Here is a 16,200-nt window from a genome sequence, read left to right on the forward strand (position 1 = left end):
TCTACACCCTAAAAAAATGACCAAGTGGACATCCCGAATGAGCATGACAGTCACAGAGCTGTCCGCACTTTGTAATTCGTACGATGTTCCGCGGATAAAGAAGAAATCTTCAGGGAGTTTTAAAATACATTTTAAAATCATATTCTGCTTATTGAACCCCAGCTCTTTAAACAGAAGAAAGCCCCCCCCAGAGCAATAATTCCCGAGAACCGTAAAGATCTTTTTTATTTTTTACCTTTCCCAGCTCCTGTTCAAGTGCAAAGATTTCATCGCCGCTCGGGTCTTATAAACCTCGCCTGATTACCCCCTCATAAATGCTGGCAGCAGGGTTCAAGGCTGGAAATCAGACCCTGACAGCACTACTTCATCTGGCAGCACAGGAGGGACAGGACCTGTGGGGAAAATACTGTACATTCCTGCATTTCATGGGGGAAAAAAAAACTTGGTAGTTGAAGTGCTTCCATCTTATTTCTATTCCTTTTTATCAATCGCATTTAAAGACGGACAAATGGTGAAGCCACTTTTTAGGAGGCAGTTGTGAACTTGATGAGATTTGTTAATATAAGTCGGAAAGCAACACATCCAGTAGGCTTGTAGGAAGCTTATTAGCATCTTTGTAAGAAATTAACCTTTCACCAGACCCACAGAGAGTATTATAAAGGATGTCTTAAACCCACGTCCATTGGCTTATTCCTGTTTCATGATTTTAGCTCACAGATTCTCAAATTCTGATTTTGCCAAGCTGGTTTGATCCAATACTTGACTGAGGAAGTAACGAGAATGGCATTTCTTTCTAAACATGCAGCATTCTGCAGCTATTTTGAAGGACATTCCAGTCGTTCTCCCAGCCAGTGGGAATGTTTTTGACTTTGCATAGCAGTGTGGCAAAGCGTGTTGGAGAGGCACAGGCGAAATGCACACGCTAAGTTGTTAATCTCAAAAGGTAGAACCTTGAGCTGTTGTTTTATAATAGGTAGCACCCGCTGGACCTAGTAATAAGGCATATACTGTATGAGGTCTAGATCTTGGAGCCTGATATCTGTTATCTTTCAGCTGACTTCAACATTGTGAATTCAGTCAAGGCTGGTAATGTGTGTGTGTGTGTATATAAGACTCTTGGGGAAAACTCCCGGCATAAACTAGTATCGGAGCATCAGGCATAAGAAATAAAGTGAGGTGGCCATTCTGCTCATGGTTTCTTGAAAGAGGGCAGTGTTTCAACTTTAACAATATGGCTGGGCAGCTTGTTCCAGACTCCCACAAGCCTTTGTGTAAAGAAGTGCTTCCTGTTCTTGGTTTCAAAAGTGTGTCCATGTAGTTTTCCGCTCGGGACTTCCGGTTCGTGTTTTGTCAGTGACCTTGAGGAGGTGGAATGCTGGGATTGGGGTTCCCATGATGCTCGGGTCGGGCTCTGTCTCCCAGATGTCGCTGGCTCAGGGGGGCTTGTTCAGGCAGTCAGCTGTTGGTTCCCAGGGAGGTCAGTGGGAGATCATGCAGTCTCCCTTTCCGTGCTGGAAGGAGGCTGTGGAGCTGCATGGTGTCGGTGGTCCTGACAGGTGGGCGTTATTGGGGCCGGAGCATGCTGGATACATCTGCTGGCTGTTTCAGTCTGAGTACGTCCTCCCCTGACTTCAAGTCTGCCATTCCTCTTTCCTGTAATCCTCAGAGTGCCTCAGACTTCCTCCATCTTCTTTGCCTCTGCCCCTATGTGTAGCTTTTTTCCTTCGCTAGGCCTTTGAATTGTTGCTGAGCTAACAACCACTCCTCCTTTAATAATACTGTACTTAAAAAGGATCAACCAAATCTATGATGTGTATCACGATCAGTGCTGAACGTGTAATGTCTGGAAATGTTTGAAAGCACAATGTAAATCCACATCTTTTCAGCAGGCAATGGATTTCTTTTTTTTATTTTTAATTTAAAAAAATCTGTTTTTGGAGCATAGTATTCATTTTTTTTTCTCAAATATATGAAAGTTCAGTTTTTTTCCATCCATCCATTCATTTTCTAGCTTAAATCGTCCAATTCAGGGTTGCAGGGGAGTCTATCCCAGCAAGCAATGGGCACAAGGCAGGGTACAACCTGGACATGATGCCAGTCCATCACAGGGCACAAACATTTTGGGCTGTGGGAGGAATCTGGAGGCGTTCCGTTTTTTTGAATTTCTTAATTCTGACCTATACAGCATACGCTGTTTCTGTCTCTGGCTGTATGAAGACACGTTTTATTATATATGCTTACTTACGATTCACCTCTGGGAAGTGTTAGCATGAATAATTTTCCTGTAGTTTTGTGAGAATACCGCACTCAAGATGTCTGGGAGTCGTAGTCTTAGGACTTGCTTATGAAAAGAGATCTCAAGAACAAATAGTTTGCGCATTTGTATAAATGTTGTCGCCAATTACCAAGCATAAGGAAATGCTGCTCAGAAGGTGAATCTCGTCACATTCAATGTTAGCCATGAATTTCAGCTGGCAGTGCAAGTATAAGTAGAAAAGTAATATGATTAATTTTGAATGATAGGAAGTAACATATAGACCAGAAAACAATTGTTTTGTTATGTTTTATGTTTGTCTATCTGCTATTTTTCTGGTGAAGTTTGCTCTGAGTGGAACACTGAAAACTAGCTCTGAAATGTTTCCAATATACTGATGTACAGCCCCTCATTATGCTTTCTTTCATAATCATAGTAGTAATAGTGGTGAGGAGGTAATGAGCAAAATGCTATGAGAATAGTTTAATTTCTTAAACTACAGAGAAACCCAAAGCAAAAAACCACACGCAAACAAAAGGGGGAGTTTCGAGATTTATTGTACAGATCTTTGTTACAATTGATCTAATTTCAGGATTCACCTTTTCGGATCACTTTTCTTATTCTGCCCTTGTTTGTTTTTTTTTCTACCTTGAGTTTAGAATACAGCAGTTGGGTATTATGCCAAACGATTGCGATTCGGGTTCTTGGGAACAGTTGCCTGCTATGAATTCTGGGTAGCATACTTGCGATCCATTAGAGGGGGCGGGAGAGCATTATCCGGTTTGTGGATCTAAGCAGATGGGCACGGTTGGGCGTCTGCGACGGGCTCACAGCGATCCACCACTGCTCTGAACTCCCCTATCTGCACGCCATCGTACTTGCCCGAGACGGAAGTCCAGTGCGTCTCTCCGTTGGCGTAGGTCCGGCTCAGCCGGGCGGTAAAGGGAATGTCGGCAGTGATCTTCTTCCCCTCCATTCTCACGGTGCACGAGTGGTTGGGCGGGATGCTGAGCTCCACGGAGACGGCGTGGCTGATGGACTCCACCAGGGTGGTGCCCCGGGAGAACTGGAGGGTCTTCTCGGCTGTGAACTCCACCGAGGCCGTGCCTATGAGCGGGATCTTGGCGCTGATGCTGGAAGTGATGCCGAGCAGCGTGGAGCGGCCGATGTTCCAGCTCGTCTCCACTTCGGTGGTCTTTTCAATGCGGACCGTCTTCTTCACCGTCTGGCACTCGTTGTTCGTGACGCTGGACAGCCTGAGGGTCTCGGGCGGGTGGTGGAACAGCTCGATCTGGTCGACGCCGTACTCCACGTGGGAGATGTGCTGGCTGTAGGCCTCCCTGTTGATGGCGAGGACCTGGTAGCGCTTGTACCAGTACTCGTACCCTTCCCAGGGCAGGAAGAAGGCTTCGTGCTGGGGGACGACCTTTCCTAAGCCATACTTGTTTTTCCCTACGTAGATCCCGATCCCGGCACAGGTCCTGACGGGGTTGGGAGGGACCGATCCGTAGGATCCCTCCTTCCACTCCAGAAACTCGAAATTGTCCTCGTTTACCAAAACCTCAAATTCTGAGGCATAGTACTCTTTCTCGCCGTAGGGGTAGAGACAGTAAGGGCCCTTGTTGGCGTTGTAGAAGCCGGCCTCGCAGCTGTACTTGCAGACGTAGTCCATGCGCGACGCGTAGCCATTCCAGATGCCCACTGCCCCGTTGGGGAGGGAACCGTTCCAGCTGACCCACTTCAGGCTGACGTTGTCTCCGAAGATTGACACGGACTTCTCCCCCTCCTGGGGCACGAGCTCGGCGGGGTTTTCTGGGTGACCCACCGCATTGTCGGTGGCAGGAGGAGGCTCTACGTCCTCCAGGTTAGGATTCAGAAAGGGCTCTGCAAGATGAGAACGTGTACATGTTCTTAATGATGTATATCTTAGTTTTCAGTGGAGAAATACGTGTAATACAGTAGTGCCGGCTGGCTCTAGTCTACTGCAAAGAGGAATAGGGCAAGGTTTAAAAATCACAGGCTTGTTTATTATACTGTAAGGGTGGCTGAGTGTTAATGTTCAATAGAATTTATAAGTGAGAAGTGAGAGATCATCCTGGTTTCTTACTTTTCTCTCCTCTTCCCTCTGGTACGCACTATAGGAGCATAAAGGCATGAACCTCCTGATTCAGAGACAGTTTCTTCCCACAGGCTGTCAGATTACTGACTGTTTCTCTGACTTGCTTTTTAGGTTTTATGTTATTTAACTTTTGTTGCTGCTGCTGTTCCGCGTTTATGTTTTGGTGACTCCTTAATGTCTTTGCATCAGAGCGTACACGCAAATAAGCATTTCATTGCTTGTGCCAAGAAGCAAAAAAATAAGTGAGCAAACAATGTGAGCTCCTACAGGTTTTAGGAAAGGTAATGCAGAAAGTCTCTTTAGAGGAGTCTGCTTTATAGCTTTGTGAAACGGTTTAACCTGATTAATACCCAAATACATATAAGCCTGTTTTATTGGTCAAAGTACATCTGTCTCACATAATGATGAGTCCTAATAAGGGTATCACAGCCATCCATGGCTGCTAACGATTAATAAAGTATGCAAACTAGAATTAAAATACATTCCTAATGTTGTGATGTATGCTTTCTCTTAAAGATACCATAGACCTGTGAGGTAGAATAACACGCTATATATAGATTTGCATGAAGTGCTCACTAAGGACAAATAAATCTGTCATTGTTCTCTGGATTTGCTTTTTATCATCTTCAACTTTTAATTTTAGAAAGTAAAACAAAAGGATATGCACAATTAGAAAAGTTCTATACCCCATTCCAGCCCATCTAAGAAAAAGCTCTGTGATCAGTAAGGAATGGTACTGTTTACCTTTCTTGGCTTGTATGGTCTTCTCCACAATCTCCTTCAGATTTTGGGGCACGTTGGGATCTGACTGGAGGCATGTTACACTCCCTTGCAAGAGAGCAAAGACAACTAAAACCGTCAGCTTCATCTGGAAGGAGCAAAGTCAGGAGAGATGGCAAAGAATTATCAGTATTTATCGGTGATCATTAGTGTCGGATCTACAAAGAGAAAAGGCAGGCATGGTTGCAAGTGGTAGAAAAGCAGAGACAAAATGCGCTGTAATCTTCGGTACGAACGTGTGGTGCTTTGAGCTGTATGTAACGAGGAACTAATTTGATGCCCCTTTGTCACAGCACACCTCTTTAAAATAACTAGATTTGCATAACCTTTTGTTTCTTGAAACAGAATATGTTTCGCAAGTCATTAAAAGCAGAGAAAACCTTCAGTTTGGTAAGGGTTTTGAACAATTCAAGGCTTTTGCCGACCGAGGACAGACTCCACGTGTGGACAAGACATGTAAGAATGAAGTCCTCTTACCTTGACAGCTCCGCTTCTAGTGCAGGAACTTTCACTCTTCCCCCAGCTTATATATCTTCTTTATTGCAGCTCATAAATCATACTTTCTTTTTAACTAGAAACCCTAGCGTGTGTCAGACGCACAGGAAATGATAGAAAATGGTACTTTTGCGACCAGCTCTTTTAACTTTGGGCTTTGCTTTCTGTGTGGTCATTTTTAAAACGTAAGAGGAACAGGTGTCAGGGAGGGTTTTAACCAGTTTTTAACTGGTTTAACCAAACTGGGGTTAAACAGGGGAGGACAGCGACGATCTCTGTCAAACGCGCCCCACGTTTTCTCCACACGCGTTGGCCCCACGTTGCCTGTAGTGAGGCTTCTCACAGTGCAGCATTTCAGCAGTGTCTCTTACCTTGTGGACAAGGCCAAGCCTCCATTTCTGAGAGAAAAACGATACTGTACCAGCAGTTCCTTTTCTGCGCGCACTGTTTAGTGGGCTCCACGCCACGATCATCTTGTTACTTCCATTCCTTGCTGTGTGTTCTGTGTCATTTTAGGGATTTTATTTTTGTTCGCCAAGTAGAAGTGTAATCATGAGAGATTTGTCATTCTTGGAGACAGTGTCATGGTGGGCTACCAAAAAAAACAATGTTTTTTAAGGCTAGAACAGCATTTAAAAAGGACAGACCATGCTGAATTCATGACCTATTCTGTTTCTTTTTTTTAAATACTGACTTCTTAACTCAGATGGCTGGCCGGCCCACACACGCAGTTGCCCAGCAAACTGGCTTGAATTATTGACAGAGAGAGAGAGAGCTGAATATGCCCGGAGGAAATTAAGGATTCTGGAGTGCTTGCTCTGGTCTTGAAAGTTTCCCGAAGGAAGCTTTACTGGAAGAGTGATTCGGTAAAATGAGCCCCCATCTGTGTGTGGGCAATAAAGGTGAAAAATCACCTTACAAGTGAAAAAAATGCATACAAGTGGGAAACTACTTAGGAATATTCACATGATATGATCTGTTCCTTTCAAGCTTCCTTCAATTAAAACTATAAATGAAACTGTGTACACTTTGCAGTAAATCAGGTGGCTCTGACTCAATTAAACATTGATGAATTACATGGGAATCTTTAGGTTGAGTTCTTTGGGTTTAGGTTTAGGTTTAGGTTGTGCACAAAATGCCTTTGAACAAAAAAAAATTTTGGATGTTTTCAAGGACAGAAAAGGCTCCCTTTTTCCCACAAGGTGTGCTGTTCAAAGCCTGTTCATGAGCTGATTTATATGCTGCATTTAAAAATGGATCTTGCTCTGCTCATAAGACAGAGCTGCCATTAAACCGTGGATATAGATTTGAGTCAAACGTTCTGGTAAATCATTACACTGTTATCATCCTGAAATTGTTGATGATTATTGATCAGCATAGATTTATTGCACTCTCACTATTGATAATGCATTCTGTGTCCCCATTGCACTTTGAAAGTTTTATAACAGCATTTAATAAATTTAGCTTCACTATTCATCAATTTGTTTATTTAGTCTTAATGAAAATGAGTATTGTTTGTGCAACTGTCACATAATAGGGCATACAGTGCATGTCTTAATAGTTTTTAGTGTGAAATAGCACGAAAGACTAAAACAGCAAAAGTTATGCACTGATTCCTGGTTTCTCTATATTTTTATATAGTTGATCAGCTGGAAACTGTGCATGAGTCTTTTGCATTTTACCATCTGTGGGTGCAATTTCACATTAAAGCTGCATGGGTGGTGCATGAAACACATGAACATAACCGGGAATATTTTAGATATATTTTCCAGGATTTTTAGTCTCCTTTGGTTTATTTGTTTGTGCAACAAATGGCTACATTTCCATCTGTAACAGTGTGAAATTACAGACCATTTGAGGTGTTCTAAAAAGAAAGGCAAAGTACTGCACTCTGAAGGTCATATTTCCTGATTAGCTCTCAAAGACAAGTTCTTTTTTTTATCGGGAAGATAAAAATGTACAAAGTAGTGGAATTGGCACAGGCAGTTGATCTATGGGGGATCATTATCTGATCTGCAGGTGGAGATGAATGTTATCAGGAATTAAACTTTGTACATGTCTCTCTCCTTGTTGCTTCAATTTTATTACACGATTTTTTAAAAAATAAGGGCAGATGATGGTCATTAAAGAATTTTGTATGGGATATCTGGGACTTTGGGATTTTGAAGGAACTCCTGCTTCCTGGGTTAGTTTCTTATGTTTTGGGCAAACTAAGTCTCAGTTACATTTGGCTCGCTGGCATTTCTGACAGTGTTTCTGACCTAAAAAATTAAATATTGAAAAGCAACCAGAATAACAGGCAAATCTGCCTTTATTCCAGCTGCACTGGAATTGTGCTATACTCAAAAAAGACATTATTAGCCTCTCTGTGATCGATTGCACTCATGATGCTTTTAATTTAAAGCTCGGTTTATGTTGTTCCTCGACATTATATTAGTTTATATACAGTTGAGTGCAAACGTTTGTGGTGCCAAATTATGTTTTGTTGATTTCCTAAGCGAACATGACGTCTGCAGCGAACAAACTTAAACTTGACATATTTCTGCAGATTTTAATGCACAGTTACTATTTATTTGCTGAATTTAACAGACTGAAAAATATAAAACCGTAACTGTGGCATTTGCAAACGTTTGGGCACCCTATCAGTCAGTACTTAGTAACGCCTCCTGTGGCAGAAATCACAGCCTCCAAACGTTTCTTGCAGCCAGCTAGCAGTCTTTCTATTCTTGTCATCGCCCGACTTAGATTCAAACCTAATGAGTCAATTACGTTCGGAGACCTTCCAAAAAAAAAAATAACACTAGTGGATCAACTGGATCCATTGGACCAAACTTTTGCACATGCCACATTTACTGTTTTATTTCTTTCAGGCTGTTAAATTCAGCAAATAAATAGGAACTGTGCATTACAAGTTGCAGAAATATGTCAAGTTTAAGGTTGTTCGCTGCAGAGGCTGTGTTCACTTCCTTTCACTTAGAAAATCAACAAAACATGTCATTTGGCCAGGGGCACCTGAGCTTTTGCATACAACTGTAGCTCAGTTAAAGTCATAACAGGCAAACTGTGCATCACCTAGTTCTGCTGTTATTACTACCACTTGCAACAATGCCTTGGGTTTATATCACATCCTACAGAAGGAGCATTCAAGGCAGTTAATATAACTGGCTCCTGTTCTCACATTGAGATTCAGTGAAAAGTAGTGCATTCCTTGAGCCTCTTAATCTTTATACATTGTGGGCAAAGCTTGATAATAAAACCTAGGTAATTTATAATAGGAACAGATAAACATACACTCTTTAATTGTACACAAGCTCCTGTGATTGCAGCTGTTTTACACTTAAAGAAATGTAGTTGTCAGTGCTTTTAAGCACTTGAAGACTTAAATGCCTAATAAACAAGCAGGTTACCCAATTTTACATTTCCACACCGTAAATGTTAAGGTTAGGTAATTCCACATAGGCTGGGTCAATACTTTGACCCTAACTGGTCCTCGCAGACTGAAGTTGTAAGAGGGAGTTCGTTCGCTGAATTAAAGTTTTGTGCTTTTGTGTTTGGTAGTACGGTATCGCCCTCTAGTGTTAGGAATGTTTTTAAAAGTTTCAAAATTATTTTGAAATCGGGATTTATGCTTCTTCTACCTAGTAACAATATGAAATTCATAAATAACTCATGAAAAACAAACATTTTCAGATATTTCAGATACCCCCGCCCCTTTTTGTGTTTCCTGTGTTGGAACATAACGCAAGAACAAAAACGACATTGCAACAGGTAGCTGGAGACGGTGCAGGTGTGTACAGTAAATACAATAGATTATTCAAACGTGAATTTTAGCTGGATATCACAAAAGTGGAGCAAATGCTATTTCATCCGAGCAAAAAGCTTTGCAACTCGTCCAATTTACTGTACGCGTTAAAATTTCCTCAAAGATGGTATTAAGTAGTGTAAGCAGAGGAAGAGAGATATGCAAGCCCAGGAAGAAAGTAGCTTTTGTGTGTTTTTATTTAAACACCAGAAATACAAAAAAGGAGACAAAATATTGAAATAGATACAGAAATAGTCACTTCACGGCCAGAGGAATTCACATGTACGAACTAAAAAATGATACTTTTTACATATTTCCTTTGAATGTCTTGCCTTTTGATTCTCTAAATTTCTAATAGAATTTAAATAAAGACGGAATTCAACTTTAAAAGCATGAATAGAGGGAGCAGTATTAGACCATTTACTTCTGGGGATAAAGTATTCAGCCAAAATAATGAACAGATCAATAATAAAAACATCCTTTATCCCAATCAGATCTAACAAAATATAAAATAATATCAAAATCTTTCAATTTAACATTTACCTTTAAATGTTGAACAATAACATTTTGCAGATCTATCCAAAACAGTTTTGTACATATGCAGTTAACTAACAGATGTAACAAAGATTCCTTCTCATTATTACAAAATAAGTAACCTTGTTCATGTTTAAATCTGTGTCAATTTAACAGGATAAAATCTATGAACTATCTTAAATGAAATTTCTTTAAATTTATTTGTAAGACAGTATTTATTAGCAATTGTCCAAACGGATTTCCAAATTATATACCTAAACATAGTGAGAGGTTTTGTGTGTCTTGATAGAAACATGCACTCCGGTGACGTTTCGGGCAGAGTTCAGTTCCGGGAGCTGGCTAATTCTGGGGGCCGAGACCGGATGTGAAGTTCTGATTGGATCTCTCTGAAAGGCAGGGTTGCTCTGCTCTACAAGTTCAGCAGCAGCTGTGGTTGCCGAGGGTAAACAAGGGGAGAGAGAGCTTAGATGAGTAAATGGAGTACAGGGTCTAGTGTGTCCATATATATAACTCTTGAGCGTAGACTCCTAAATACACCGCAAGAATCGTCTGGGACTTTTAATTAGACCTGGATTGCTGTGCTCTGATCCTTAAGAGCTGATATCCTGCTGCATTACCAGCCAGGAACAGCTGCTCAGTCATGGTGAAACAGCTGTTCCTGGATGCTAACTTTGACTTCAAATGTTGCAGAATCAGATTTATATTTAGACTTCCCCGCCTTGCACCGCCGTGAACAGATAAGTGGTGATGCATGCTCCTTACCGTGAGACATGGAAGTTGTTGTGATGTATCAGCGTTTTTAAATGAATATAGATCATTTTGTTTCAGGACAAAGGAACCTTACGCGGCCCAGCTTTTGTCCGATAGGTTCCAAAACAGGTGACGTTTTAAAACCATTGAAACAAAAACACCCCTTTCTCTCAGTCTTTTATTTGGACACTGCAGATCAAAGTATCCTATCTTCCAACTGCTCTCATTTTGCTTCATGACAGATGTTGCCTCTGTCGTTTCAGGCATGTGCGAGTGCACAATTCCGTCGTGCTCTGCTGCACTGCCGAGCTACAACTGCAGAGTCTCGGTCTAGTAGAGACAAGTCTAGGCAGCGCTCAAACGCGGTGTGGAGGAGAAGACTTGAGGGGAATATTTGAACCTGCGCTGTCAGATCAGAATGTCCCGGTTGTCATGTAGCTTTTATTTCAACACAAGCTTCCTGTATATGCAGACGGCAGTGACCGCCTATAGCTAGCCGGTCCTGGAGTGGCGCAATTGCGCAAGTTCCATGTCCAGCCTGATATGGTCAGTAAAAGGGTAACTCCTCTTAAGCAACTGATTTGTCAGAGGAAACCGTTTCGAGATTACAAGATTAATAATTTTTATTAATTCCGTTTGCTTATTCCTCTGACTGCCGATTTCACTTTCCCTGTAGCACACGTCATTTGGAATTTGGGAATGTTTTTTGGTTTAGAACGCGACTGTATTCTTCCGTCTTTACTATTTTTTACACTGCAGGACCGATGTGTCTGTGTTACATAATCTAGGAATAAACAGGTATTGTGACACGTCACATGTGCCAGTCCCTCTGCCAAAAATGGTGTTTTTGGTTAAAGGATGCGTGCTTTTAGTACAAAACGTCCGTTTGGCATTTTCTGTTCACGCTTTTCCGTTGTCTCTGATACATTTATCCGAAGAGAAAGTAAGTAGGAGTTTAAACTGAATACGAAATAAAATGTGGATCAGTTAAAAACGTGCAGTAAGTATAAACTCTAATTTGACAACGGGTTTGAGCTGTGCGCAGAATGGGAACTAACAATCCACAAATTAGTGGTTAATTATTAATAAACCTCTACTGGCACAGAAGTATTCGTAATCGGCACAATAGGAAATTTCCAGTGTTAATAAAAGACTAAATCGGACTTCTATTTTACAGTTAAACATATGGAATCATAGTTTCAGACACCCTTGCAAACCACACAGAGCGAACTTGATATCTGCCCGCATTTCATTTATCCACGTAAAAAGCGCAACCCCGCGTGTTCCTGCAGCTTTGTAATTAGTTAAATTGTGACAATGTGTGTCTCTACCCCTTTCCACCGATGTATCGGAATCGGTTTCAGTGTGGCGAGCTCTCCTGTCGGCGGAAATAACGTCTGCTTGCTGCTCCTCTCTATTTCGCCGCATGGAGTCTTGACATACACATATAGCCATTTTAACGGGACGCTACTGTGTTGCTTTGTTTTACACGTTTGTGGCGTGTTCTTCGCTTGCGACACGTTGTGTGAATGTAGAAGCGATCGCCAAGAGGAAGAAAGTAAGTTGGCGGGGGAGGGAGACCGTGTCATACAGCCATATGTAAAGACTTCAATTTCACATAAACTTCGCCAAGTCAGTGAAACTGGAGACCTCTCCGCCTGTTTCAAGACCGAATGGCACCGGTGCACCTGAATGTCTTTGTTATGCATGTATTTCTTGAGCGGATTTCCAGTGCTCTGCTGTCCTTTGGATGGTGGATGTCTATCCGATGTTGTCTGAATCTGTTGTTTTGCACGTGGCGTGTGTAATTTTGTAAATGACGTCTCCTGACGGTGGGCTCCGCAGTGAAGACTTAAGCAATACAGGCAAATAAGAATAAAATATCTCGGTGTTGTGTATTGGCGTATTATCGTTTATTAGTATTTATTTTATGCAGTGTTGCACTTAAAGGTCCACTGTAAAATCATCTCTCAGTACTGTACTTTATACGGGCTAGCCTGTTCAGACGTGTCCGCTTATGACGGGTTTTTAACTTCAATCTGACATTAACCGGAGAGAATACTTTTGTGTTGTTGTCAAACGGGGAAAAAGAGAACCGAGCACGGGGAAGGTTTTTCTAGCTCCCTAAAAATCACGTCGACACGACCGACGACTTCATAGCCTCGTTCGTGGTCGTCATCTTTTTGATGATACTTTGTGAATGTCCATTATTGCATTTCATGATCATTATATCCAGTCCACTTTTGATCGGAAACTATGGCATTGCCTAGCAGTTACGGACGTTCTGGACAATCGAACAGGGTCTGCAAATAATATTGGACTGATCCGTGTTCCTTTTCGCTTTAACTCCTTTTCAATACCTGGATCACAACAGTTCTTTGCCCAGTTGAGAGGCACTGATTGCCATAGTTTTTCTAAAGAAACTAAAAACTTTATCTTGTTAACTATGTCCACCTGCAAGATATTGCATGCAGCCATGACAAGAAGCCACCTGTGCTTCCTAACTTCCTCATGCAGCATTGTACATGCCTGTATTAACCAAGTGATAAGTTACACTACAATAGCTGGGCTAATGATGCTCTGGAAACCCCTGAACAAAATCTTTATATTTGCCCATGAAAATAAATTGATCCATTTTTCATTATTCATGTATTATTTTATTATGCACTAGAGATCTCAACTTGGCTTTCTGAGTGAGACTAAAGGGGATTTCCCATCGTCAAGCAAGCTTGATCAATTTCTGTTTTTGTGATCGTGTATAAACGGCGCAAGCTTGGCGTGCCTGAGAGGTACCACGTCTTGTTGTCCTCAGAGGTCTGAAAGTTGCTGCTGCTGACCTCTGACCCTTGGCCCCTGACCTCTGACGGCCTCTTGTCTTGTGTTCTAGTATAAGAAGTGTCCATGGCCTTTCTGGCAACAGCAGTGAGGAGGGCTGCCGCCTACAGGCCTTCCCTCCTGTCTCTGTGCCCCCCCGTCACGCGCTGCTACAGCAGCCCGGGAGAGAAGCCGACCGAGAAGAGTGTCCCTTACGAAAAAACCCTGAAACAGGAAGGGGGGGCAGCCAGCGGGCCCACAAGACCCCTGCCTAAGTCTGCAGATGCTGTTGTGATCGGAGGAGGAAGCCTGGGGTGCCAGACCGTGTACCACCTCGCGAAAATGGGCATGACCAATGTGGTGCTCCTGGAACGCGACCGCCTCACAGCTGGCACCACGTGGCACACGGCGGGTAAGAGCTGGCACCCCGTTCTCAAGTGCGAACAGGCCGTTGCTTCAAGGGGAACTGCAGTCCCGGTTCCTCTGACCGGTTGTTAAATTTCGGTAACAAAATAGTCATTGATGGTCTAGGATGTTTTTTTTTTTAGGCCTTCTGAATCGAGCACAAGATAGTGAACTTTGTGAAAGTCCTGGAAGCTGCCATGTTGTCACGAACCCCTGGTCTCGCCACAAGCGCGAGCTCCCACGCATTGTGCCCTTCCTGCTCACTAGTCACTGTACTGACTGATGTACTGTGATGCACGAGCGAATAAGTACAGGTTGTGCAGCAGACGTTTCACCACAGAAAGTTGTTTCTTTTCTTCTCTTTTCAGCATGGAATAAACCTATACTTGTGCCGACGTGGTTACCTACTTGAACTGCTTCATTTAATATTGTTCTTCTTGGTAAAAGGTTCTAATGCGATCTGCTTGCAAAGTTAATAGGGCGGAGCGGAGCGGTGGCTCTGTGGCTAAGGATCTGTGCCTGTGACTGGAAGGTTGCCGGTTCAAATCCCGCGGCCGGCAGAGGAATCCTACTCCGTTGGGCCCCTGAGCAAGGCCCTTAACCCTAACTGCTCCAGGGGCGCCGTACAATGGCAGACCCTGCGCTCTGACCCCCAGCTTCTCTCCCTGTCTGTGTCTCCATGGAGAGCAAGCTGGGGTCTGCGAAAAGACGAATTCCTAATGCAAGAAATTGTATAGGGCTAATAAAGAAACATTATTATTATTATTATTATTAATAAGTTCCATTTATCGGCAAAATCTCAAGGTCGAGAGCAATAATTCTATTGGATTAAACAAGATGTATTCACAAGCCTGCTTGTTTATAGTGTCATGGGGCTGCTTCACCTCACTGGAAGTTTGGTTGCCTCGTTCTGAATTGCAGAACATGGCACTGTGCATATTTGGAAATTTTAATCTATCTGTGGTGCAAATTGGAGGTTTTACAAGTTACTGTGTACATTTGACTCTTATTGCGGTGTTTAAAATTCCCACGTATTGCCCTCATCAGTGCTGATTCTTTCTAACCTCGGAATGTAAAAACAGCATTGCAGTTCCCCTTTAAGAAGCAGCTGGTTGTCAGTAACGGGGAGAATGTGGAGGGGTCGGCTGTGCACTGACTGCGAAGGGTCCCTCTGTGCAGGCCTGCTCTGGCAGCTGCGGCCCAGCGATGTAGAGGTGGAGCTCCTGGCCCACACCCGGCAGGTGGTGAGCTGCGACCTGGAGCAGGAGACCGGCCTTCACACAGGCTGGATCCAGAACGGAGGCCTCTTCATCGCCTCCAGCAAGCAGAGGCTGGACGAGTACAAGCGGCTCATGTCGGTACGGATGCTCCCACCGAGAATCGCCTTCACCCAATCCGGAACGGTGGGACTGGAATGGAGGAGGAGGACCAGCAAACGTGCTCTTCTGACACGCCCACCATTCAGACACGCTCGCCTTTTCACATGTACAAGCTCAGTGGGGTCATACAGGAGAGTTAGCACTGATTGGAGGAGGGGTGTGTCTCTCATTGTCTCACTGCAAGGAGCCCAGTTGCTGATTGGGGAATTCTGGTCACATGACCCAGATTCTAACCAGCAGTTTCCTGCTTCTGTTTCTTGATACTCTCAATTCCAACTGTGCTCTTGGCTTTGCAGTGTAACCCATAGATGATCTAGCCCTTTGCCCGTTAGGTCTGTTTTTCTTGCTTTCCATTAACATCTGGAAGCAGCGGCAGCTGAAAACATTTGGAGAGGTCTAATTAAGCAATGTTGTATTAATCCGTTAAGAATTTGACAGCTCAGTGGGACACACTGAAGTCTCCTGAGGTACTTGTGGTCATAACAGTGGTTTCATTTAATATTGAAGAAAAGAAACGCAACTTTTCGGCTGTGGTGCCTTCTTCAGCTTGACACCTGAAGAAGTCTCCACAGCCGAAACGTTGTTTCTTTTCTTCTCTTTTCAGCATGGAATAAACCTATACTTGTGCCGACGCGGTTACCTACTTGAACTGCTTCATTTAATATTGTTCTTCTTGGTAAAAGGTAGAGAAACACTGGACACAAACTGCAGGCACCTCTACGTTTGTTGTAGCAGTCATAAACATCTTGTAATTAACAGTGGCGTTTTCCTATAAATTGCTCTGTGTTACACGGAAGAACATTACAAATGCTGGGAGCAGACAAAAGCAGTTGGCCAGTCAGGTGGGCAAGTCTAGTGTGTTAGATTC

At 43.0% G+C, this 16,200-nt stretch overlaps 2 protein-coding genes across 9 annotated transcripts in view; one reads left to right on the forward strand and one right to left on the reverse strand.

Annotated features, from left to right (window-relative positions):
• Positions 1 to 2,794: 2,794 nt before the first annotated feature.
• On the reverse strand, positions 2,795 to 5,645 carry LOC148816213 (natterin-3-like). Its single transcript, XM_088904573.1, has 3 exons — positions 5,631 to 5,645; positions 5,118 to 5,241; positions 2,795 to 4,138 (listed from the first exon to the last, which is right to left on the reverse strand). Exons 2-3 carry the CDS (start codon positions 5,239 to 5,241, stop codon positions 3,045 to 3,047), a joined length of 1,218 nt encoding a protein of 405 aa, XP_088760699.1. The 5' UTR covers positions 5,631 to 5,645; the 3' UTR covers positions 2,795 to 3,044.
• Positions 4,221 to 16,200, forward strand: part of sardh (sarcosine dehydrogenase) — a 242,425-nt gene continuing 230,445 nt past the window's right edge. Inside the window, exons 1-3 of one of the 8 annotated variants that reach the window (XM_088904570.1) lie at positions 4,221 to 4,382; positions 13,622 to 13,960; positions 15,133 to 15,311. In XM_088904570.1, coding sequence (XP_088760696.1) covers positions 13,636 to 13,960; positions 15,133 to 15,311 — 504 coding nt within the window. In that variant the 5' untranslated portion in view covers positions 4,221 to 4,382; positions 13,622 to 13,635. The other 7 variants (XM_088904567.1, XM_088904569.1, XM_088904566.1 and 4 more) reach the window with 7 other exon arrangements.

The sequence above is a fragment of the Atractosteus spatula genome, chromosome 23 (assembly GCF_055471065.1).
Source record: "Atractosteus spatula isolate fAtrSpa1 chromosome 23, fAtrSpa1.hap1, whole genome shotgun sequence".
NCBI classification, from domain to species: Eukaryota; Metazoa; Chordata; class Actinopteri; order Semionotiformes; family Lepisosteidae; genus Atractosteus; species Atractosteus spatula.